Genomic DNA, 26,940 nt, shown 5'->3' with positions numbered 1-26,940 from the left:
AAGCCACCTCAATGAGAAGCCGGTGCATGGCAACTAGAGAGTAACCCCCACTCCCCACAACTAGAGAAAGCCTGCTTGCAGCAAAGAAGACCCAGCACAGCCAAAAATAAATAAATTAAAAAAATTTTTTTTAAATAATACACAGTCCTTGTCCTTGAGGAGCTAAAAGTCTATTGGAAAGATTGAAAAACAATCTGGCAGTTACAGTTATCATAATGTAGTAAGTGGTGTTACTGTCTTTCAGAGTACCAGGGGACACATGCAAGCAGCCTTGATCTTCCCCTTCTGTCTTTGAGTATCAGGTATATTCCAGGATCTCATTGTGACTTCTGACCAACCTCATTAGGCTCTTCACAGTCTGGGCTAAAGTCCAGTTTATAAAAGGAAAATGGAAAACCCCACCCCCTTTGATAATGAATCAACTCATTTTGGAAGCGAAAGTAATACCGAGAGAAAACATGTTTTCCAGCTTGAGTCAGGTTTTCTTCCTTTACTCTTTAAAATGAATTACCCAGAGCACTGGGACATTATCAGGATCCTTACCAGTTAATTCCAAATATTTATTCTGAATTGCAAACTCACTTCCCAGGCCTCAGTGAGTGCATTGCAGTGTTTATAGTTAAGATGTCTCAGAAGAACAATTATTTGGTCATGCACCTCAACTCTAAACATGCTGATGAAGCAAGCTATCTGATAGTTCTTTCTCAATGTTCTAGACCCAGCAGGACAGTCATATTTCCAATGGGTCTTAACTCGGAACATCTGTGCTGCTTCATTACACCCTATGCAGACTTCCCAGAATAACCTTGACATAGAGTTCGCTTTCCCAAGAGCAACATTTTGCGCTTCATCCTACTGCTTCTAAAATGTACCTTTAAATTAAAAGTCATCTCCTTCTTGGATCCCCAGTGCAGTTAATCCTTTCCCCCTGCAAGACATCCTGATATTTATAACAAGCACTCTGATTATGCTTGGCCCATTGTTGGCCTGACCCAATATTGGCTCAAATGTCCATTCATATTGTAGTAAAAAAAAAAAAAATTCTTTTGGATAAAAAAGTGAATACAGTTCATGCCTGGTAGATTCTAGACCCTATACTAAGCACTTTCACTTATGTTGCTTCATTTAATTCTCAAAATAACTCTGTAACGTGGGTAGAATCTTGCTTGGCACACAGACGATGCCCATAAAGCATTCACTGAGTGAAGGAAGAAATTACAGTTCCCATTTTACAGACTAGAAAACTGCAGATAGAAAAGGTCACGCCCTTTGCTTGAGATCACTGCCTCCTCGTTCTCCAGGCCCACTGGACCCCGTGCTTCAAAGTGGATTGTGTTCTGGAAGACTTAGGCTGCTTCACCATCTGATGCCCTAAGGATTTTCTAAGTCATTGCAATCAACATTTACTAAGCCCCCTCAAGTAGTCAAAAGTCCTTTAATCCTCAACCGTGAACGCATAAAGCAAGGCTTTATCTTTGTTAGATAAAAGTCTCTGCTGAATCTCCTTGGTCTTGGATATCAACCATCCAAAGAAATGTAGAGAAACTCTTCAGAAAATTCACAGGGCAAAATTAATTTTAATGACTTCGATTTACATAGAAGTGAAGTGAAGCGAAGTCGTTCAGTCATGCCCGACTCTTTGCGACCCCATGGACAGTAGCCTGCACCAAGCTCCTCCGTCCATGGGATTTTCTAGGCAAGAGTACTGGAGTGGGTTGCTGTTTCCTTCTCCAGGGAATCTTCCCGACCCAGGGATTGAACCCAGGTCTCCCGCATTGTAGACAGACGTTTTACCGTCTGAGCCACCAGGGAAGTCCATTTACATAAGAGCTCATGAAATAACTGTTGTCTACAGACCCCAAATCTCACCACATCGCCGTTGGTCTGCCCTGCCGAGTCCTAACCCCTGTCCGGGCTTCAGGACCCATCTCCCTTCCCTCTCCCTCCCAGTGCACCCTCTGGGTCCTGATCCTTCCACCCAAAGCTTATTCCTATCTGTGGGTCACTGCCTGTGATCCATCCCAGCACCGAAAAGACTTGTGTGCCTCCTCTGGACTTATGAAAAAAAGCAAGGCCACGCTCTTGATTTCACTCACAGTCCTGTCTCCTTTTCTGGATTCACTATAGCATTAGTCAGCCCTTGTGGCACATGTCGTAGAGTCCTTCATCTTGTCTTCCAGCTGGCTTGGACAGTTATCACCCCCTCATTCTCCTAAACATGTCAGGTAAGTGGTGGGCGTAAGAGGCAGGTTGTATAAAGTCCTGTTAAGCACTTCTGATAAGCACACCCGTCCGCAACCAAGCACCAAATAAAAGAGGAACCCTGACACGCTCTCCCCTTTCATGGCCTGAGTTCTGAATCTCCCCTGCACAAAAGAAGAATCTTGCTGCCAACGGCAATGTTTACAGCTTTCTTTCCACAAACTGCACTACAGCCTGTGTTCCTCAAACCAAACCAGCCCAAAGATGAGCGCTGCCTGTTTCCCCAAGACCTCTCCCTCCTCCTGTGTCGCTCGCCTGAGTTAATGACACTGCCTCCATTGAATCACCACCCAACCTCATCATTCACCTTTTCTCCATCCCCTCACCTCTCTCTTTTCTCTCTCTTTCCCTCCTCCTCTCCTTTCCCTCTCTGTCTCTCTCTCTCCCCTAAATTCAGTCAGCCAGTCCTTTTTTATCTACTAAATACTTCTTAAATTTTCTATTCCTTTTTATTCCCTACATCTCCTGTCTTGATTCAGACTCACATTACACTAAGTCCCCTACATATGGATGAGTTCTGTTGCAAGAGCATGTTCATAAGTCTAAGTTTTTTTCATTAAGTCCAACAAAGTTAGTCTAGGAACCCAGCTAACACAATGGGCTGTATAGTACTGTAATGTAATTTTAGGTTTATAATACTTTTCACACAAATAATACATAAAAAACAAACGTAAAAACAATAAAGAAAATATTCTGAATCCTACAGTATAGAACCTGGAAAAGTACAGTAGTACAGTACAACTGTAAAAGACCTTCTTAGCAGTACGCACTACATCATGCTGCGTTTACGCTTGCTTCTGGACATCTTGGCCTTGAAATAAAGCTCCTGCACTACTGGGCTCTATACACTACTGCAGAGTAGAGTACACAAAAGCACAACTGCCTGTGGAGGGTGCGTGAATGTGGGACCATGTGAACTGACTTACACGACTGGACATGTGAACATACGTTCGCATTTTTGAAAGTTTGCAATTTGAAGGTTCACCGGTAGGGGACTTACTGTCTTGCTTTCTTAGACTGTTGCAATATCTCTTTAACTGGTTTCCCTCCTCCTGTGTCTCCCAACTCTTGTTCCAAACTCATTCCTCACATGGTTGTGTCACCCTCTTGCTAAACATCTTTCAGTGACTTATAAAACCACGTCCAATTTTATTGCGAATTTCTAGCTTAGACTCTAATCAGAAAACAATGATCTATAAAATCTCTTTTAGGATGTTCTGTTAAGATTCTCTTTATACCTAAATGCATGATCTATATTAGAAGATGCTCCAACAACATAGGAAAAGATGTGTATTTTCTGTTTCTGATTTACAGAAAGAAAGGTATATATTCACTATTTATAGTGTCCATATCCTAACCCTGTTTCTGCTAAATTGATTTCATGATTATATTCTTCAATATCTGGTTGGTCATTTTTTGTTCGATATTTGGAATTTTAAAAGGGAAGTATTTACAGCTACAATTTAACAGTGCTTTGTAAAAATTTCCATTTCTGTTTTTTTTTAAAGTTGGAAGATACATTGTTGCATAACTTTTGCATCTTCTTGTGACTAAAACTTTGACCAATATTTATTTATAAAAAAGAATAAGTCTAAGATTTTTTTTTAATTAATTTTATTTTATTTTTAAACTTTACATAATTGTATTAGTTTTGCAGATTTTTTTTTTTTAAGATTTTTATCTTGGAAATAAAAATGCCCTTCATGGAATGGCTTTTCTTTAAATTCCCAGCCTTCTCTTCTGCTGTTCCCACTTTATATTCTGATATTAATTGTACAACCTGCTATAAGTCCTTCAGAACTTTTCAGATACACCTAAAATTTTGCTGGTCCTGAAATTCCCTGCGTAACTATGTTTCAGGTTTATATCTGGTGTAACTGTTATAATGGAACAGAACTGTGCCCAGCTGTGATACCTTGAGCCCCTAGCTTAATCTAATTGCGCTTTGGAAACTCCTAGCACCCGTGCTAACCTGCTTCTCACCACATTATGTAATCTGTGTGTACGTCTGGGTTTCCCACCAGACTGTAAGTCCTTAAGAACATGGAGCTGACCCTCCTTTCTTTTTGTCCCCTCACAAGGCCTGAAACTTGGTAGGTTGCTCAGCTTTCTCACGCTGTACCTCACCAAACAATTTCCATGCACCAGCTCAGTCTGAGCCTTATCTCATCCTATCCCCTCCTCATCATGTCCAATATGATTATCATCCTGGGTTTCCATCGACCCTTCATTCCCTTTTGCTGTCTGACCTGACTTCTCCAGAATATTCGTGAGTGCTTCTTGGCAAGAGTCAGCTTCTCTCCCCTGTTCTATTTCCTCATCCTTCCTTGGGCCACCGCCTCCAGATTTGTGGTCTCTGGCCTCAGAAGTGGTTTCTTGTGATTCAACCCCTGGAGAACGAGTTGGAGAGAGATCAGACATCACGACCGTTCAATGCTTTTTGTTCTCCAAGGGACTTCTAGTTCGCAGTTGGACTCATTGAATTGAAAAACAGTTGATCCGTGGACAGGGACATCTACGAACACTCAGAAGTTATAGTTCTCATTATAATTGCATCAGTTTGCCTTGCTTTTAATTAATGACTTTCTTGAAGAGTTAATTTGTATAACATAATGGTTGATTCAGATTCTTTTAAGTTGCAAGGAGCAAAACTCAGTCAAGCTAGCCTGCATGTGGAGGTGGAGAAGCTCCTTCATATGGAGCAATATGAGAGACAGGGGTCATGAGAATTCATGACTGGAACACGTGATAAAGCTGAAGCTTATGGGAACTGAACCTAGAAAGTTTCCAGGAAGTGGGCTGGCCCCAGGGACTACCACTCGCCCCCCTTCCTCTCTCAGGGGCCATATCATCTCTTTCTTCCCACTATCCTTTTCGCTCCCTGTCCCTGCATATCGTTCATCTTCTTCATAGCATATGAAGAAGATGAACATATGCTTGGGTTTTGTTCCTTTATAAATTCAGCTTACATAACCCATCATGTTCTCTTCATTCTTTCTCTGCATCAATTTCATTCTCCCCATATTTTTTTTGGCTTCATTTCCTTAGAGAGAGTTGGCTCCAAGTTATCTTTTTAAGCTGTGGATGAATGTATCTGTAATCAGTCAAATTTGCTCCATTTCCATGGCTACTATTTTGGTCAAATCACAAATATCCCCCCTGAATTAGTACAATGACTTTTCCTACCACCGTCTTCCCTCATTCCCAATCCATCTTCCATACCCTTCAGAGAATTCCCATCACCTTCATGATAAAGTACAGATGCTTTAACACCCTTATGTGACTCTTCATGATTTATCCTCATGACCTGGATCCTTGAGTACATTTCAGCCTCAGTTCTTCCCACTTCTCAATGTTGTACTCTGCCTCTCATCTTTTTGAAAATATTTCTTAAAATGCACCACATTCTCTCTTACCTCTGGCTATATGCCATTCCTTCCAACTGGAAAACTTTCACAACTAGTCTTCTCCTACTTAATATTCAGCTCTCAGCCAATCGCTTCCTCCAGGAAGTCTTCCTTGACCAGGTCACTTGACTACACTTCTGTATGCTCGCCTAGCACTGCACTTTCCCTATCATTAAGTCCCATAATAAGCAAGGAACATGTGTATTTTGCTCACCACTGTATCCCTAGGACATAACAGGCACTTAATAAATACTTAATAAATGAGTGAGGGCCCCACCATAGGTCACTGGTGCTATTAGGCATCGGGGGATGGGAACAGTTTGTGACAAGCAGATGCACCTTAATTCTAATTGACAGATCTTAAGTAGGTTCAGAAAACGAAGATCATGGCATCTGGTCCCATCACTTCATGGGAAATAGATGGGGAAACAGTGGAAACAGTGTCAGACTTTATTTTTTTGGGCTCCAAAATCATTGCATATGGTGACTGCAGCCATGAAATTAAAAGACGCTTACTCCTTGGAAGGAAAGTTATGACCAACCTAGATAGCATATTCAAAAGCAGAGACATTACTTTGCCAACAAAGGTCTGTCTAGTCAAGGCTATGGTTTTTCCTGTGGTCATGTATGGATGTGAGAGTTGGACTGTGAAGAAGGCTGAGCGCTGAAGAATTGATGCTTTTGAACTGTGGTGTTGGAGAAGACTCTTGAGAGTCCCTTGGACTGCAAGGACATCCAACCAGTCCATTCTGAAGGAGATCAGCCCTGGGATTTCTTTGGAAGGAATGATACTAAAGCTGAAACTCCAGTACTTTGGCCACCTCATGCGAAGAGTTGACTCATTGGAAAAGACTCTGATGCTGGGAGGGATTGGGGGCAGGAGGAGAAGGGGATGATAGAGGATGAGATGGCTGGATGGCATCACTGACTCAATGGATATGAGTCTGAGTAAACTCTGGGAGTTGGTGATGGACAGGGAGGCCTGGCGTGCTGCGATTCATGGGGTCGCAAAGAGTCGGACACGACTGAGCGACTGAACTGAACTGAAAGTAGGTTGGTGAGAAGAAAAGTTGCCCTTGGTAGGGACTATAGTCCTGATAGACAACATGGTTGAAATATTCAGCACCCTGGTGGCTCAGCAGTAAAGAATCTGCCTGCAATGGAGGAGACCCAGGTTCAATCCTTGGGTTGGGAAGATCCCCTGGAGAAGGGAATGGCAACCCAGTCCAGTATTCTTGCCTGGAAAATACCATGGACAGAGGAGCCAGGTGGGCTACAGTCCATGGGGTCCCCAAAAAAGTTGGACATGACTTAGTGGCTAAACAACAATCGCAAACACCCAAAATCTGATCTCTTTTTAATGACCCTGAATATTACATGACTTTACCAGATTGTAGGTACCCCATGAAGTTCAACCCAAAGCCACCTACTGATCACCCTCTCCACTCCCATTGTAACAAAATTAGAATACCAACTCCTTGCTGTGACCTACAAGGTTTCCCAGGATGGGGCCTCTGTCTGACACCTCATCCCACATGCTCTGCCTCACTCACTGTGCTCCAGCCTGCAGGCTTCCTCAAACACTCCCAGGTATTCCCTGTCTCAGGGCCTTTGCATTTGCTGTTCATTCTGCTTGGAATGAACAGAATGATCCCTAGATCATCAAACAGTGAGAAGTTCCTTTTCATCTTTTGGTTCTTAGCTAAAACTCACCCTCCTCAGTGACGCCCTCCTCGGTCACCCTGTATAACATGTCACCCACCCCTTCAAAACATTTATCATAAACTAAAATTAAAATCTGAGTGGTAAAGAATCTGCCTGCTAATGCAGGAGATGCAGGAGATTCGGGTGGTTCAATACCTGGGTCGGGAAGACCCATGAGGGAGGAAATGGCAGTCCACATCTGTATTCTTGCCTGGGAAATCTCATGGACAGAGGAGTCTGGCGGGCTGTAGTCCACGGGGTTGCAAAGAGTCGAACACGACTTAGTGACTAAACAGAAACAACAACAACAAAATTATCAGATATATTTGCTGATTAATTCTCTGCCTTCCCCATTAGAAGGCAAGCTCTAGGAGGGCAGAGAATTCATCTGGATCACCCTCTACTACGTCATCAGAATCTAGAACAGTATTTAGGATCATGGCTGCTCAATAAGTTGCTGAATGAATGAATGAACAGGAAGACTTGCGCCCAAAGTTGGCACAAGATTTCTTCTATTTGGACCCTCTTCAGATTTTTTACTGCAATACAGTTTCCTGAGAGAAATGCAAAAAGGGGACAGTCTAGTCAAATATATGCTGACTATCCCTACTGAGGCCCCTGCATCATCTGCTGTCCCCTGGCTCCCTCATCCTGCCCCCATCCCCATTTCTGACTTGACCTTTTCTCTGGCAATTCAGGGCAGTGCCAGACCTCAGCAGCCTTTCTTTCCCCTAATATTTGGGGCCTAATATTTGAGCCTGCCTGGGCCCCTGGGGTGCGTGCCAAATAGAAAATGCATGTACATCAAGTGTGACTTGGAATAAGAAAGAGGACTGATTGGAGCTTTATATCCCTGGACTTCTCCCCACTTCACTGTCCTTGGTGCAAGACTGGGGATGGGCCCTTCACTCACGCTAGGGATGTAAAGTTTACTGACCAATACGCTAGGCTGCAAGTAATCCAAAAGGCATGGGTTGCGAAGAGATTGAAATATGCAAAAATCTGTTAGAAGGGTCCCTTGCCAAGTGATATTTGTGTTTCATAATTCCACCACTTCACATCAAAATCCAGCGCTAAACACACAGCAGGCTGGATGTCTGAAGACTCAGAAAAGAACCACTGACACTACTAAAATCAAGGGATCTAAGCTCCCTTTGAAACTGTAAAGCCTTTGTTGAGGAACGTCATGGCTGTTCTGCCATACCCCGAGGCAAAACCGGAGAAATACCTTGGGGGCACTTTGTACAGCCCACTGGCCCGGCAGGGGCCTTGTGTACATCCAGTCTTGAAAATGGATTGCCTGATCATGCAGCAAATGAAGCTTTATTATGCATTTGTCTGGTTGAGAAGAGATAAAAAGCGTGGATCAAATGGAGTGAACTGTGGCCAACGTTTGGAACGGGCTTTCCAGTGAAAAACAAGTTCTTAATGAAGAGCGGCTTGCAGTTTCAGATCTCCTAAGAGAGAGAATTTGGGGTCTGTAATTAGAAATTTTACATCAGGTGTTAGGTTCACAAAATGGGCAGGGCACATTCTGGAAGCCCAGCCCTGGAGGACAGCGAGTCAGTGTGTTCACTGCTGGCCGGGCGGCCCCAGGGGAATGACTCACGGGGAGGGTTTCGACCAGAGCTGGCCGAAGCCCAGAATGTCCAAGAGCAACGAGTTATCCAAGAAGAGGCAGGGGCCAAGCCCCAGAGAGTCTGGAAACACAAAGGGGCCACTGTTCTCCCTGACCAGGGCCAAGAAACCGCCTTCGACCTCGTGCTTTTCACTCAGTTAGCAGCAAACTCATCTGTATGGCTTTAAGGGTAAAAATCTGGCCAGTGTCAGAAGCAGATGACACGAATGCAGATGTATTTGAAAGTTACCAGAACAATGGGAAATGATGACGATGTTATTGTATCGAGACGGCTAAATGGCCTAGAAATTTGGTGGTTTTGAGGGGGCTTCCATTCTTCATCAATGCTTCATCTCCTCGCACTGGAGTGCTTATCTCTTTGCTTTTCCGGGGAGGTGTTACACAGACTCATTTGCATACATGGTCCTGTGGTTCATTCCGGATTGTGAAACATTCAGAGCGACGATGGATGAAAGCAATCTGAAGCCAATTTTGCCAATTGAACTATAGTGTTTAGCTCACGAGGTGTTTTCCTCAATTAAATTAGTAAACATTGATTGAGAATCTGCCTATCATGTGAAAACCTGATACACAAAAATGAACAGGATTTGAAACGCGAGGAAATGAAAAACAAACTGGCAGCCTGGAGATTATAGTTAATCTTCTCTGAATTGTCTCCACAGTTAGAGACAGGAAGTGAGCTAACTTACTAACAGCCAAAAAGGAGACTTTTTCTGGGAAAGCTCCCTCAGTATAGCCAAAACAAATATTTTTATCTGGGAGAAAACAAAAGTTAAAATGAATGTAATACTGACCTTCACATTCAGCTGCTAGATAAGTCAAAAAGCTTCAGTAAAAATACTGAACATTTGCTCTGTGGTAGGTACTGGTTTTATGAAATTAAAAATACATGTCCTTAAATTTAAGGACAAATTTAAACATATTCTGTCAAAAATGGATATAATACAAAAGTATGTTCCCTTTCCTCAAACCTCGTTTTGTTGCTGTTATTGTTGTTTAGGAATGTTAAATGGAGAAAAAATAAAAATTATCATAAGTGAAGTTCTTGAATTTGGCAGAGTCTATCATGAATTCCTTGAGTACAAAACAAAGAAATATGGACAGGGTGATGGTAGAGTAGGTGGATTTGTATGGTTAATAGTTCACACCCCAACAGCACTGATTTATTAATTGATGGCTGCTGTGTCCCAGAAAATTCTTGAAGACATCAAGGCTATGGGCTAACTGGAACATCACACATCTCCAAATACGGTCACATTCACAGATTCGGACATGGACATATCTCTTTGGAGGTTCAAAGAGATTCAAATGTGTAGTGAATTCACTATTTAATCCTCCATATAAATGGACTGAATTCTCCATTTAATTCACTATATGTTTGAATCCAGAATGGTGAGATATCTGAACCATTCTCTTTCTGACTTGATTCCTTACTCTAGTTCTTCTTTCTTCTATCCCTGCCTACCTTCCCACCCCATGTCCAACACTTAGCCCAGCCAATTTCTACCTTCTTAGGAGCTTCTGAGTGCATCTCTTCCAGGAAGCCTTCCCTGACCACTGCAGGCCCAGCATTCAGTGAGATCCCTGGCACATAAAGAGCTCAATAAATATCTGTTGAGAGAATAAATGAAACTATCAAACCAGGCCAATGATGATGCCCACCTTCTCTGGAGTTACTGAGAAGTGATAAATTTTCAGTGATGCCTGGAGAATTTCTAGCAGGAGATGAGACTATTATTAGAAGTTTTGTTAATTCTAGAAAACCTTTCCATTGAAACCACACCATGAATATTTAAAGAGAATCAGATGTTTAACCTAAACTCCTTTTTATTCTCAAGGCCCAAGAATGTAGGGAGTTAAAAGATAAATTGCTTTACTTTCCACTGGGCTAATGACTTTAATTAACACTGAGCAATTTTGGACAGTGGGAGTTTTTTGCCATGTTGTGTTTTGGAAAGAGGAGGATAAGGTTCTTCTGATGAAAGCTTCCCATTGTAACCAGGATGAGGAAGATAAGGGGCCTTGTTCAGCTTGTAAAACTTCTCCTGATGTAGAGCAACACCAGTTGGATTGAGTAGAGAGAACTCAGCTTATTAAAAGCAGTAAAATGGCACATTCTGAGGCTTTGTAATTGGTTTAAAAATTGAAGTTGCTGGACTTTCCTGGTGGTGCAGTGGATAAGAATCCACCTGCTAGGGGCTTCCCTGGTGGCTTAGTGGTAGAGAATCCCCGTGCCAATGCAGAAGACATGGGTTTGATCCCTGGTTCCAGAAGATCCCACCTGTGTGGAGCAACTAAGCCTGTGCACCACAAGGACTAAGCCTGCACTCCAGAGTTCAGGAGCAACAACTACTGAAGCCCGTGCCCTAGAGCCCATGCTCTGCAAAAAGAGAAGCCACTGCAACGCGAAGGCTGTGAACCACAACTAGAGAGGAGCCCCTGCCTGCCGCAACTAGAGAAAAACCCACGCGGCAAGAAGACCCAGCGCTGCCAAAAAGTAAATAAATAAATGCATGACTTTTTTTTAATAAATAAAATTGAAGTTGCTAACACAACATTGTAACTCAACTATCAGTTCAGTTCAGTCACTCAGTCGTGTCCAACTCTTTGCAACCCTAAGGACTGCAGCATGCCAGGCTTCCCTGTCCATCACCAACTCCCGGAGCTTACTCAAACTCATGTCAATCGAGTTGGTGATACCATCCTATCTCATCCTCTGTCTTCCCCTTCTCCTCCCACCTTCAGTCTTTCCCAGCATCTTTCCCAGGGTCTTTTCCAATGAGTCAGTTCTTCGCATCACGTAGCCAAAGTATTGGAGTTTCACCTTCAGCATCAGTCCTTTCAATGAATATTCAGGACTGATTTCCTTTAGGATTGACTGGTTGGATCTCCTTTCAGTCCAAGGGACTCTCGAGAGTCTTCTCCAACACCACAGTTCAAAAGCATCAATTCTTCCGTGCTCAGCTTTGTTTATAGTCCAACTCTCACATCCATACATGACCACTGGAAAAACCATAGCTTTGACTAGATGGACCTTTGGGGCAAAGTGATATCTCTGCTTTTTACTATGCTGTTTAGGTTAGTCATAGATTTTCTTCCAAGGAGCAAGGCGTCTTTTAATTTCATAGCTGCAGTCACCATCTACAGTAATTTTGGAGCTTCAAAAAATAAAGTTTCCACTGTTTCCCTATCTATTTGCCATGAAGTGATGGGACCAGATGCCATGATCTTCGTTTTCTGAATGTTGAGTTTTAAGCCAGGTTTTTCACTCTCCTCTTTCACTTTCATCAAAAGGCTCTTCAGTTCCTCTTTACTTTCTGCCATAAGGGTGGTGTCATCTGCATATCTGAGGTTATTGATATTTCTCCTGTCAATCTTAGATAGCATATTCAAAAGCAGAGACATTACTTTGCCAACAAAGGTTCGTCTAGTCAAGGCTATGGTTTTTCCTGTGGTCATGTATGGATGTGAGAGTTGGACCGTGAAGAAGGCTGAGGGCCGAAGAATTGATGCCTTTGAACTGTGGTGTTGGATAAGACTCTTGAGAGTCCCTTGGACTGCAAGGAGATCCAACCAGTCCATTCTGAAGGAGATCAGCCCTGGGATTTCTTTGGAAGGAATGATGCTAAAGCTGAAACTCCAGTACTTTGGCCACCTCATGCGAAGAGTTGACTCATTGGAAAAGACTCTGATGCTGGGAGGGATTGGGGGCAGGAGGAGAAGGGGACGACAGAGGATGAGATGGCTGGATGGCATCACTGACTCGATGGACATGAGTCTGAGTGAACTCCGGGAGTTGGTGATGGACAGGGAGGCCTGGTGTGCTGTGATTCATGGGGTCGCAAAGAGTCGGACACGACTGAGCGACTGATCTGATCTGATCTGTCAATCTTGATTCCAGCTTGTGCTTCTTCCAGCCCAGCATTTCTCATGATGTTTTCTGCATGTAAGTTAAACAAGCAGGGTGACAGTATACAGCCTTGACATACTCCTTTCCCGATTTGGAACCAGTCTGTTGTTCCATGTCCAGTTCTAACTGTTGCTTCCTGACCTGCATACAGATTTCTCAGAAGGCAGGTCAGGTGGTCTGGTATTCCCATCTCTTGAACAATTTTCCACAGTTTGTTGTGATTCACACAGTCAAAGGCTTTGGTGTAGTCAATAAAGCAGAAGTAGATGTTTTTCTGGAACTCTCTTGCTTTTTTGATGATCCAACAGCTGTTGGCAATTTGATTTCTGGTTCTTCTGCCTTTTCTAAATCCAGCTTGAACATCTGGAAGTTCACAGTTCACGTACTGCTGAAGCCTGGCTTGGAGAATTTTGAGCTAGCATGTGAGATGAGTGCAATTGTGCAGTAATTTGAGCATTCTTTGGCATTGCCTTTCTTTGTGATTCTTTGGCATCGCCCCACACAAGACTGACCTAGACTTGCGTGTGAGTGTGCAGGTGTCTCCGGTGGGGCGTGGGTGGATGGTAGACTGCTGCGGGGTCAGGAGCACTGAGTGCGGCAGTGCGTGAGCAGGACGTTTGGAAGGAGGTTGCCATTATCTTCATTACCTCCACACATGCTAGCAAAGTAACTCTCAAAATTCTCCAAGCCAGGCTTCAGCAATACGTGAACTGTGAACTTTCAGATGTTCAAGCTGGATTTAGAAAAGGCAGAGGAACCAGAGATCAAATCGCCAACATCTGCTGGATCATGGAAAAAGCAAGAGAGTTCCAGAAAAACATCTATTTCTGCTTTATTGACTATGCCAAAGCCTTTGACTGTGTGAATCACAACAAACTGTGGAAAATTGTTCAAGAGGTGGCAATACCAGACCACCTGACCTGCCTCTTGAGAAATCTGTCTGCAGGTCAAGAAGCAACAGTTAGAACTGGACATGGAACAACAGACTGGTTCCGAACTGGGAAAGGAGTACGTCAAGGCTGTATATTGTCACCCTGCTTATTTATCTTATATGCAGAGTACATCATGAGAAATGCTGGGCCATATGAATTGCAAGCTGAAATCAAGATTGCTGGGAGAAATATCAATAATCTCAGATAAGCAGATGACACCACCCTTATGGCAGAAAGTGAAGAGGAACTAAAGAGCCTCTTGATGAAAATGAAAGAGGAGAGTGAAAAGTTGGCTTAAAGCTCAACTTTCAGAAAACTGAGATCATGGCATCCAGTCCCATCACTTCATAGCAAATAGATAGGGGAACAATGGAAACAGTGGCAGATTTTATTTTGGGGGGCTCCAAAATCACTGCAAATGGTGACTGCAGGCATGAAATTAAAAGATGCTTAGTCCTTGGAAGGAAAGTTATGACCAACCTAGATAGCATATTAAAAAGCAGAGACCTTACTTTGCCAACAAAGGTCCATCTAATCAAAGCTATCTATGGTTCCAGTGGTCATGTATGGATGTGAGAGTTGGACTATAAACAAAGCTGAGCACCGAAGAATTGATGCTTTTGAACTGTGATGTTGGAGAAGACTTTTGAGAGTCCCTTGGATTGCAAGGAGGTCCAACCAGTCCATCCTAAAGGAATACTCAGGACTGATTATTCATTGGAGTATTCATTGGAAGGACTGATGCTGAAACTCCAATACTTTGGCCACCTGATGCGGAGAGCTGACTCATTTGAAAAGACCCTAATGCTGGGAAAGATTGAAGGCAAGAGGAGAAGGGGATTACAGAGGATGAGATGGTTGGATGGCATCACCAACTCAATGGACATGAGTTTGAGTAAGCTCCAGGAGTCGGTGATGGACAGGGAGGCCTGGCATGCTGCAGTCCTTGGGGTCGCAAAGAGTCAGACACGAGTGAGTAACTGAACTGAACTGAACTGAGTTGAGGGAAGCTGCAGGCAGTGTTGCTGGGTGGGTGGGGGTGTAGATGAGGAATCCCAGCTTGCTTATGTCTTTTTAGACACCCAAGTGGAGGACTCTCAAGTATCCAGGAGGAGCTGCATTTGCAAGTCTGAGCGTAGAGGACAGATCTGGGCAGGAAATAAAAATTAGGGAGTCAGTTTACAGGCAGCATTTAAAGCCACTGGACTGAATGACGTGATCTGAAGTGAGCCAGATGGAGATGAGAACCTAGAAGTGGCCCTAAAATGCTCTTCTGTACAGAGGCCAGTTGGGCCTCCCTAGTGACTCAGGTGGTAAAGAACCTGCCTGCCAATGCAAGAGACTCAGGTTCCATCCCTGGGTTGGGAAGATCTCCTGGAGGAGGGCATGGCAACCTACTCCGGTATTCTTGCCTGGAGAATCCCATGGACAGAGGAGCTCAGAGGGCTACAGTCCATGGGGTCGCAAAGAGTCGGACACAACTGAGCGACTGACACGTTCTTTCACTTTCATAGAGGTCAGGAGGAACCAGGAGGAAGCAGCCAGAGAGATGCAGAAGAGAGATCAGTGAGGAAATAGAAAAATGAAGAGAGTCTGGCATCTTAGAAATCAAGTGAAGAAAGTATCAAGTAGAAGCGGGTGATGGACTGTGTCCAGGCGGCTGAGAGATCAAGCACAGCGAGCACTGACCTTTACATTCAGCAGCACAGAGGTCTTTGATGACCTTTACAAACTGAGTTTAGGTGGGGAATTAGGGCTGAAAAACGAACTGAAATTGACATGAGGAAGGACTAAACTTGGTAACAAAATAACCTGATCTCTTTGTGCTCAGAGGAGCAAAGAAGCCAAGCAGTTGCTGGTGAGGGAAGTGCACTCAAGAGAAGATTTTCTTGACAGGAAAAGTACGCTAAGAAGGATGAGTAGAGGATGGAAGTTACCACAGACTGGGTTGCTTAAAGAATAGAAAATTTTTTCACTGTTACGGAAACTGGAAGTCCAAGGGACTTCTCCAGTGGCTCAGCTAGTAAAGAATCCACCTGCCCATGCAGGAGATACAGGAGATGTCAGTTTGATCCCTGGGTCAGGAAAAGTCCCTGGAGGAGGAAATGGCAACCCATTCCAGTATTCTTGCCTGGGAAATCCCATGGACAGAGGAGCTTGGTGGGTTACAGTCCATGAAGTTGAAAAGAGTTGGACATGACTGAGTGTGTGTGCGCCCGTGCGTGCACGCGCACGCGCGCACACACACACACACACACACACACACACACACTGGAAGTCCAAGACCAATGTGGCAGCAGGTTAGTTTTTTAGGCAGCCTCTTCTTGGCTCGCAGATGGCTACCTTCCTCCAAAGGTGCCTTCCAGGTGTGAGACGGCAGCATCCTCAACACCATCTTTGCTCTGCGCTTGCACATCCCTAGTCTCAGCGTGTCCTCACGTCCTCTCCGTATAAGAACACCAGTCAGATGGGATTAGAGCTCACCCTAACAGTTTCATTTTAACTTAAGTACCTCATTAAAGGCCCTACCTTTAAAGGCAAAGGGACTCAGTCATACAAATACATGAATCCATTCTACCCCAAACTCCCCTCCCATCCAGGCTGCCACATAATATCGAGGAGAGTTCCCTATGCTATAGAGTAGAACTTTGTTGACTATCCATTTAAAATACAGCACTGTAGTATTTATACTTCTGGAATCAATAGATTGAGAAAATACTTTACACTCAAAGTTACCATGAATTCAGTTATCATAGCTCAGTTCAGTCCCGTCCAGTCGCTCAGTCGTGTCTGATTCTTTGTGACCCCATGAATCGAAGCACGCCAGGCCTCCCTGTCCATCACTAATTCCCGGAGTCTACTCAAACTCATGTCCATCGAGTCGGTGATGCCATCCAGACATCTCATCCTCTGTTGTCCCCTTCTCCTCCTGCCCCCAATTCCTCCCAGCATCAGGGTCTTTTCCAATGAGTCAACTCTTCACATGAGGTGGCCAAAGTATTGGAGTTTCAGCTTCAGTATCAGTCCTTCCAGTGAACACCCAGGACTGATCTCCTTGAAAATGGACTGGTTGGATCTCCTTGCAGTCCAAGGGACTCTCAAGAGTCTTCTCCAACACCACAGTTCAAAAGCATCAATTCTTCAGCACTCAGCTTTCTTCACAGTCCAACTCTCACATCCATACATGACCACTGGAAAAACCATAGCCTTGACTAGACGGACCTTTGTTGGCAAAGTAATGTCTCTGCTTTCCAATATGCTATCTACCCCATGAACAGTTATCATAAGAACAGTGTAAATATATAAAACATTCATATTTAGTTACAATTGACCCTTAAAGAACACAGATTTGAACTGCAGGGGTCCCCTTACATGTGGAATTTTTTCAATAAATATAGAAACTGCATTTTCCTTTTACAGATCTTTAAGTTAAACGAGTGTGGGGAAAAGCTTGTGTCTGATTATTGGTCACAACATATGGAACAAAAAAAAACTAGGATTTGAGTCCCAATTCTGTTCAATTCTGCCTTGGGTGAGAAGGCAATGGCAACCCATTCCAGTATTCTTGCGTGGAGAATCCCATGGACAGAGGAGCCTGGCGGGCTACAGTCCACGGGGAAAAGAGGCGGACACGACTGAGGGGCTTCACTTTCACTTTCTGTTCAATTCTGCCTTGGGTGAGTCACTTATCAGTTTCTTTGTTTTCAAGGCAAAGGCAGCAGTACTCCAGTTGGCACCCCTACCCACCATGTTGCTCAGTGGCCAACTCTAAAATATATTATAAAATAGCTCATAGTTTGTTTACCATACTTGAATCTTTACAGTTTGCAAAAGAGTGTATCAGTAGGAAGTACCATTGCTTATTAGTCTATAGAGAATATTCAGTGCACATGTGAATTTGTGCAAATCTGAGGAGGTACGGAGTTTACAACACACAAGTGCATGAGTGCATGCTAAGTCACTTTAGTCGTGTCTGACTCTGTATGACTCTATGGACTGTAGCCCACCAGCTCCATGGGATCCTCCGGACAAGAATACTGGATTGGGTTGCCATGCCCTCCTCCAGAGGATCTTCCCAACTCAAGGATCGAACCCATGTCTCCTGCAGTTACTACACTGCAGGCGGATTCTTTACCACTGAGCCACCAGAGAAGCCCTCACATCACACAGACAGTCCACATGTTGACCCTGGTTATCTGTAAAGGAGGATTTATAACTGGCCATTTTTAACTAATTAGAATCCTCCCAGGATTTTCATGTGGAAGCTACACTAATATGATCTACCTAATCCCGCCACCAGAATCTTGGCCCAAGACAAACAAAATCCACATAAATTGAAGGAGTTTAGCCCCTTGGAAACTTAATATAAGAAATTATTGACTAGAGCTACTGGGAGGCACGCTTAGAATGCAATTGTAATTAAGAAAGCCTAAATTTAATTAATTAAGTCCATTGCCTGAGAACTGACTGTATTAAATGAAGAGGTGAGCCCACAGCAGAAGTATGGGGTGGTAGGACAATAAAAGGTGTCCATGAGTCTCTTGTCCTGTGTAGGGAAGAAGGCAACTCTGACCTGTGAACACAAGCACGCCAATCTCTTTAACACAGATATCCCTACACCATGGTGTCAGTCCTAATGACTGCATCAATTAAATCTGTATTTATCTTCATTTGTTCTGATCCAGGTTTACCAGTCAACATTCTGGTGATATTTGTGGCTTTCAGTGCGGGTTTATCTATGCATATAATTGTGCTCATCTTAAGATAATAAAATGGCATTCTGGGTTATTATTATTCAGCAGTTGCAATGAATGAATTTATTTAGCATGAGTCCTGAGGAAATCCTCCAGCAGGAATCAGGTTTGACACCTCTAGAAAGGTCAGGCCAGAGGACAGGACCACAGGTGCTCCTGGCTCCCTTCCAGCTGTTGTCTGGGAGTGACAGCTTTGCGGCTCACTCTCTGTGACAGCAGCTTCGGTCAGATGCAGAGCTCCCACTCTTAGGGCTGTCTAACCTTGGGTTTCCCTAGTAAGGAAGGTCTTCTACTACATTGTTTTCCCTGCTGAAAAGTGGGTTAAATCACATTTTTGGTTGATTTGGAATTGTTCTTTAAATTATTGAATTTTAAAATTATTTAAACTACATCAATTGTTTAAACTGTTTTCAGGAGTGTCCCTCATGGTCCAGTGGTTAAGACTTCACACTTCCAGCCCAGGGGGTGTGTGTTCAAGCCCTGTTCAGGGAATTAAGATTGCACATGCCTCACAGAACAGACCAAAAAAAAAAAAAGAAAAGCCCAAACGAACTATTTTCAACAACTACCAATTATATGGTTGCTCAGTCAGTAAAGAATCTGCCTGCAATACATGAGATGCAGGTTTGATCCCTGGGTCACAAAGATCCTCTGGAAAAGGGAATGGCTACCCACTCCAGTATTATTGCCTGAAGAATCCCATGACAGAGGAGCCTGGCAGTCTACAAAGCATGGGGCTGCAAAGAGTCTGACACGACTGACCAACTAACAACACACACAGCACTTACATACCACGTTCATTGGTTCAGTTCACTGGTCATCTTGAACAGTGAACAAAACATTTTGCTGGGAGATATATGATTAAAAAGATGGACTATAAAATTGTGGAAGCAACCCAAGTGTCTCTGACTGATGAATGGATAAACAAGAAGGGAGGGAGGAATGGAAAACTATTATTTAATAGATATGGAGTTTTAGTTTTGCAAGATACAAAGAGCTCTAGAGAAGGATTACAAATAGCTTACAAATGGGATTACAAATAGCTTACAAATAGCTAAGAAGAGAAGCTAAAGGCAAAGCAGAAATGGAAAGATACACTCATCTGAATGCAGAGTTCCAAAGAATAGCAAGGAGAGATAAGAAAGCCTTCCTCAGAGATCAGTGCAAAGAAATAGAGGAAAACAAGAGAATGGGAAAGACTAGAGATCTCTTCAAGAAAATTAGAGATACCAAGGGAATATTTGATGCAAAGATGGGCTTAGTAAAGGACAAAAATGGTATGGACCTAACAGAAGCAGAAGATATGAAGAAGAAGTAGCAAGAATACACAGAAGAACTGTACAAAAAAGATCTTCATGACCCAGATAATCACGATGTGTGATCACTCACCTAGAGCCAGACATCCTGGAATGCAAAGTCAAATGGGCCTTAGGAAGCATCACTACGAACAAAGCTAGTGGAGGTGATGGAATTCCAGTTGAGCTATTTCAAATGCTGAAAGATGATGCTGTGAAAGTGCTGCACTCAATATGCCTGCAAATTTGGAAAACTCAGCAGTGGCCATAGGACTGGAAAAGGTCAGCTTTCATTCCAATCCCAAAGAAAGGCAATGCCCCCAAATGTTCAAACTACCACACAATTGCACTCATCTCACAAGCTAGCAAAGTAATGCTCAAAACTCTCCAAGCCAGGCTTCAGCAATACGGGAACTGTGAACTTTCAGATGTTCAAGCTGGATTTACAAACGGCAGAAGGACCAGAAATCAAATTGCCAACATCCGCTGGATCATTGAAAAGCAAGAACGTTCCAGAAAAACATCTATTTCTGCATTATTGACTACGCCAAAGCCTTTGACTGTGTGAATCACAACAAATTGTGGAAAATTGTTCAAGAGGTGGGAATACCAGACCACCTGACCTGCCTCTTGAGAAATCTGTTTGCAGGTCAGGAAGCAACAGTTAGAACTGGACATGGAACAACAGACTGGTTCTGAATTGGGAAAGGAGTACCTCAAGGCTGTTTATTGTCACCCTGTTTATTTAACTTATATGCAGAGTACATCATGAGAAACACTGGGCTGGAAGAAGCACAAGCTGGAATCAAGATTGCCAGGAGAAATATCAATAACCTCAGATATGCAGATGACACCACCCTTATGGCAGAAAGTGAAGAGGAACTAAAGAGCCTCTTGATGAAAGTGAAAGAGGAGAGTGAAAAGGCTGGCTTAAATCTCAACATTCAGAAAACGAAGATCATGGCATCTGGTCCCATCACTTCATGGCAAATAGATGGGGAAAAAATGGGAACGGTGAGAGACTTTATTTCTTGGGCTCCTAAGTCACTGCAGATGGTGACTGCAGCCATGAAGTTAAAAGACGCTTACTCCTTGGAAGAAAAGCTATGACAAAGCTAGACAGCATATTAAAAAGCAGAGACATTACTTTGACAACAAAGGTCCATGGGGTCGCAAGCAGTCAGACAGGGCTGAGGGACAGAACTGAATTGAACTGAGAGAAGGATGGTGGTGATGGTAGCACAATATGAAGGTACTTGATGTCACTGAACTGTACGCTTAAACAAGGTTAAATGGTACATTTTATGCTAAGTGTATTTTACCACCAAGAAAAAAAGGAAGAAAATATGATAGATTTTGGCTCCTGCCCTAAACTTCTTACAGCCTTCCTGAGAGCCCAAACAGGAGAATGGGAATAGCGTTACGGAAACGCAGACTAGGAGAGAAGTTAATAAGAGGAGCGCCCCCCCGCACCCCCCGCCCCCGCCTGCACATTTCACGAAGAAACTGAAACAGAGGCAGGCCATTAAGTAAGTCCTTCAAATGCTGAAAATCCGTTGAGCAGAAGCTTCCCATTCCTGCTTGAATAACTTAAGGCTTAGGAGACGCTGAGTTGGACAGGGCTGAGCGACTAAGCACAGGCTAGGAGACTCTGACCGTGTTGGCCCGCAGTTCTCAGTTTGGCTCTGCCTCCAGGGGCTGGAACTGAAGCTGAAACCCCAATACTTTGGCCACCTGATGCGAAGAACTGACTCATTGGAAAAGACCCTGATGCTGGAAAAGACTGAAGGCAGGGGGAGAAGGGGACGACAGAGGATGAGATGGTTGGATGGCGTCACCGACTCACTGGACACGAGTTTGAGCAAGCTCCGGGAGCTGGCGATGGACAGGGAGGCCTGGCGTGCTGCAGTCCATGGGGTCACAACGAGTCGGACACGATTGAGCGACTGAACCGAACTGAACTGAACTGAATCAGGGGGTGGAAGGCGAAGCCCTCACTGACCAGCAGGGGGCGCTGGCGCCCTCAGCGTACCGCCAGGCGAGCAGGGGGCGCTCTGGCCCGCCGCTCCTCCCTGCCTCGGCGATCCTTCCTTCCGCCGGCCGAGCCCGCCTCTCGTCGCCAGTGCGCAGCTGCGCGCACGCCTGCCCGTGGGCACCATGGCGGCGGCGTCGAGCGGCGAGAAGGAGAAGGAGCGGCCGGGCGGCGGCTTAGGAGCGGCTGGCGGTAACAGCACGCGAGAGCGGCTGCTGTCAGCGCTGGAAGATCTGGAGGTCTTGTCGAGGTGAGGCCGTCGGCCCCAGGCCATTGCTGCGGCTGGGCCGGAAGGACTGAGTCGGGACCACCGGCCTGCCTTGGGCTGGTTCCCCGGGGCTCGAAGGGGAGGGCCGCGCCCCGAGGGACAGTGCCCGAGCGCGGTGGAAGTGGGTCTGCAACCCTCAGGGACTCGGGGTCAAGAGCCCTCTTTGTAGTTGCTCAGTCGCTCAGTCGTGTTCGACTCTTTGCAACCCCATGGACTGCAGCAGGCCGGGCTTCCCCGTCCTTCACCATCCCCTGGAGCTTGCTCAGACTCACGTCCATCTTAATACTGATAGTGACCCTGATCTCCAGAATATGGGAATCTTAGCGGACGTCAGAGGTCGCCGGGTGTGGGTCCCTTCGTCCACCGACACTCGACAGACGTATAAGGAACTCCCGTGGGTGCTGCGCGCTGGGAAACGGTCCCCAGGGGTACTACGAGGAGGAGCTTGGTGTAATTGGCGAGAGACCACTGACCCAGAGGAACGTCTGTGTCAACAGTGATTGTGGCGCGGAGCCTCCCTAAGGCCTGTTCTCGGTGTAGTCAGATCCTGTGTTAGTTTAAGGTGTACAGTGGAGAAGGAACTGGCAACCCATTCCAGTACTCTTCCCTGGAAAATTCCATAGGGGGAAGAGCCTGGTAGGCTACAGTCCATGGGGTCACAAAAGATTCGGACACAACTGGGCGACTTCACTTTCTTTCTATAGTTCCTTTTGGAGAAGGAAATGGCAACCCACTCCAGTGTTCTTGCCTAGAGAGTCCCATGGACAGAGGGGCCTGGTGGGCTACAGTCTGTGGGGTTGCAAAGAGTCGGACACGACTAAGCAACACACACAGTCACACACACGTGTACAGCAGTGATTCAGTTGTGTGTGTGTGTGTATATATCAGTTATCCAGTCTTAGCTCCTACTGTTTACCTCATGACAGGCCAATAGAGAGATGAATTGTTGGGGCAGGGGAATAGCGACTTTATTCAGAAAGCCAGCAAACCGAGATGGTAGACTTGTGCCCTAAAGAGCCACCTGTCTGAGTTAGAATTCCGTCTTCTTTTATACTAGGAGGGGAGGCAAATCAAATGTTTCCCACAGTTTCCGGAGGGGAATTGTTAATTTCTTCCTGCAGTCCTTCAAGGGTGGGCCTGGTCAGGATGTTTCCTGTGAGTTAAACAAGGTATTTTAGCTTAATGCTCATTACCTGGGAGGCAGGCTTCCCCGAGATGGGACATTTTGTATAATTTAAGCTTACAGGAAACGTGTCTTTAATGATTTAACTTTTAGAAGAATACCAAGATTTTTTTTTTATCTATTACGTATCTGTTCTTTTTCAGATTCTTTTCCCATATAGGTTATTACAGAGTATTGAGTAGAGCTCCCTATTCTATACAGTAGATCCTTGTTGATGATTTGTTTTGTATGGAGCAGTGTGTATATGCTAATCCCAACCTCCTGATTTATCCCTCCTCCTTCCCACTTTCCCCCTTTAGTAACCCTAAATTTGTTTTCTGAGTCTGTTTTTGTTTTGTAAATGAGTTCATTTGTTTCATTTTTTTAGATTCCACATATAGGGGATATCATATGATACTTACCTTTTTCTGTCCACCTGAGTATGATAATGCCTTGTTCCATCCTTGTTGCTGTAAATGGCATTATTTCATTCTGTTTTATGGCTGAGTAATATTCAGTTGTGTATGTGTATCACATCTTTATCCATTCCTCTGTCAGTGGACAGGTTGCTTCCATTTCCTTGGCAGTTGTAAATAGTGCTGCAGCAAACACTGGGGTGCATGTATCTTTTTGAATTACAGTTTTCTCTGGATATATGCCCAGGAGTGGGATTGCTGCATCACATGGTAGTTTTAGTTTTATTAAAAAATTAACTTACTTATTTGTATTAATAGTTATGGTGAGCGGGGATCACTCTCTAGCTGTGGTTCACAGGCTTCAAATTGCTGTGGTTTCGTGTGCAAAGCATGGTGAGTTCTGTGCTTATGGGCTCAGTAGGTGGTACATGGTTTTAGTTGCCCTGTGACATGTAGGATCTTTTAATCCAGTGATCTCTATTACAAATGAACTAGAGATTCAAAGAAGTTAGGTTCCTGGATTTAACATCCCATTTGCTGGGTATTTACTATGATCCTGGTTCAGGATGTGTGACTAGTTAGTGGCTGAATTGAGATGAGAACTGTGGTGTCCGGTACTCGCAGTTCACTACTATTTCCAGTATACTATTCGTCATGGATTATTCAATTGGAATTTGGTTAAGATGTAGTGTCAGGAATGTGTTAGTATTTCAACTAAGGGCTATAATAATTTGCCTCCGAATTCTGATTCCTATTAATTTGGATCTTTCTGACCCAGGGATCGAAACCCGGTCTCCTGCAATGCAGGCAGACTTTTTACCATTGGAGCCACCAGGGAAACCCAAATAATTTGTATCAAATAGAACTGGCATACTTGTTACATATTTCAGGTGTATATGGATGCATAGTTCTAATTTTTAATCATGTTTTCTTCCTTCAAGGGCCTGTTTTTAGCTTTAGGGAGTCATGTATGGCTCCAAGGTCTTGAAATGGCTATCTATGATTTATTATAACAATTCCAGTCCAACGCCATTGGTTACAGCTTCCCACCCTACATTCTCTCTGGTTATTTTGACTCCTGATGAAAATTTATATTGGCATAATGCTGCCTGCAGTGTGGGACACCTGGGTTTGATCCCTGGGTTGGGAAGATCCCCTGCAGAAGGGAATGGCAACCCACTCCAGCATTCTTGCCTGGAGAATTCCATGGACAGAGGAGCCTAGTGGGCTACAGTCCCTGGGTTCGCAAAGAGTCATACAACTGAGCTACTAACACACACATGTAGGATCCTAGTTCCCTGACTAGGGATCAGATCCGTGTCCTCTGCATTGGCAGGCAGACTAGACCACCAGGGAAATCCCCTTTTAGTTTTTAAGGGGCTTCGATACTGTTCTCCATAGTGGTTATATCGATTTACATTCCAGCCAACAGTGTAAAAGGGTGCCAGGGTTTTAAGTCCTTCAGATACATACGGACATCACCTCCTTAAAATCACTCTCTATGGTAGCGCTGTGATTACTTACATTTGGCTGATGAGGGATCCACCGTATAGGCAATCCCAACATCTTTTCCAGGTCGCACAAGAAGAAAGGAGTAGAGGACTTGAATCCACGCCCTGATGTCCGTGCCTGAGTTCTTGGTCAGCCCTGTGTACTTCCTTTCTCAGCATCTCACACCATGCTCCCCACGGCCACCCCCAGCCCAGCCCCCAGAGGCCAGCTTGCATTTAGGGCAGGGGTTCCCAACTCTTCATCTCATTAAGGGGTACAGAAATGGGCTAAAATAGTTGGTCATCTTAGCAAGTCCTGTCAGCTCTGCCTCCAAAATGTACCCTAAATCTGTCCAGGTTTCCCCATTTCCATGACTAAATCCTCATGCCCAGGACCTAGTCAAAGCCAGTGTCATTCTTTTGCCTGAGCTCCTACAAAGACCACCTGACCTGATTCGCACTCTAGCTTTCTTACAGTCTTGTCTCCAGATAGCTCAGTAATTGTCTAAAAACATGAATCAGGTCCTGTCCTTTTCCTGTTTAAAACAATTTAGTAACTTGTCTTTGCACTTGGAGTGAAATACTGATCCTTTAACCTGACCGACAAGGCCCTGCACGAGCAGGCGCCAACCTCTGCGGGACCAGGGGCCTGTTTCGTGGAAGAGTTTTCCAGGGACAGGGTGGGGAAGGAGAAGGGTATGGTTTCGGGATGACTAGAGGGCACTACACGTCTGTGCATTTTACTTTCCGTTTTGTGATGACCTCGGAGTTCTCCCCGGGCTGGGGCTCCTGCCCCACACGGTGCAGCCCTCACGTCCTTGCTCTGTGCCCTCCCTGGCGCCTCCGGTGTGCTTCCTCAAGCCCGTCTGTGCGCTGATGCACTGGCTGTGTCTTTGACAAGCATTCTTTCCTCCCACATCTGCTGGCCGGCTTCTCTTGTTTAGTTCATGCTTTACTCCAAAGATAACCCTGTAGAGAAACCTCCCCTGACCACACAGTGTAAGTAGCCAGACTACCTCCCTGACACTTTCTGCTGTAACACTCCGCTTAATTTTCTTCCTAATCCTTGTCAACTCTGGTTTATATATTTTCTTGACTTCTGCATTTAATTCATTTTTATAACTCAGATCATCTAGAAAGTGCCTGACCCATAATAGGCACTCAGGAAATATTTGAATGTATGAACTTTTCACCCCTTTATCCACTTTTCTCATTAATTAGCTTTAATTAATTCATACGTAGTAGTGTATGGGAGGGAGGTAGTAGTGGGAAATACTGAGTCCAGTCGGTACCATCCACTAAATAGCCTGAGGCTAGTGAGAGGAAGGTGGATGGTGGGAATATGAAGGTAAAATGGAAAATGAAGATGAAAAGGTGCAAACCGGACTGACCAGTAGTGTCAGGCGGCTAATTGTGAAGCTGTCCTTTCCTGAATTGTCCCATCTGTCATCGATTTTGAAATTAATGTATAAATAGAAAATGCCTGCTGCACATTTCCTCCCAATCATTCTACTATTTTTCATATAGGAAAGTTAACATATTTAACAGAGAAGCATTCTAGAAATGTATGATTTATTATGTGTAAGAATCCCTCTTAGCTGATACCTGTTTGGTTAATTAAAAAATGTGCAGGCCAGAAGTTCTCCGTCACAACTACTCTGTTCTGCCT

At 44.4% G+C, this 26,940-nt stretch overlaps 1 protein-coding gene across 4 annotated transcripts in view; it reads left to right on the top strand.

The window, feature by feature from the left end:
• Positions 1–26,940, top strand: part of MED4 (mediator complex subunit 4) — a 45,705-nt gene that overhangs the window by 9,170 nt on the left and 9,595 nt on the right. The window contains exon 1 of one of the 4 annotated variants that reach the window (XM_086329007.1): positions 22,022–22,185. The exons of the other annotated variants lie outside the window; for them this stretch is intronic. Coding sequence (XP_086185133.1) covers positions 22,061–22,185 — 125 coding nt within the window. The 5' untranslated portion in view covers positions 22,022–22,060. Of the gene's footprint in view, positions 1–22,021; positions 22,186–26,940 lie in introns of those variants that run through there. 4 annotated transcript variants of the gene reach the window in all.

This window comes from Bos grunniens, chromosome 12 (genome assembly GCF_055505025.1).
Source record: "Bos grunniens cultivar Pamir isolate PY7600 chromosome 12, Bosgru_T2T1.0, whole genome shotgun sequence".
Taxonomy (NCBI): domain Eukaryota; kingdom Metazoa; phylum Chordata; class Mammalia; order Artiodactyla; family Bovidae; genus Bos; species Bos grunniens.
The sequence above is the reverse complement of the archived record's forward strand: the minus strand, read 5'-3'. Positions and strand labels throughout refer to the sequence as shown.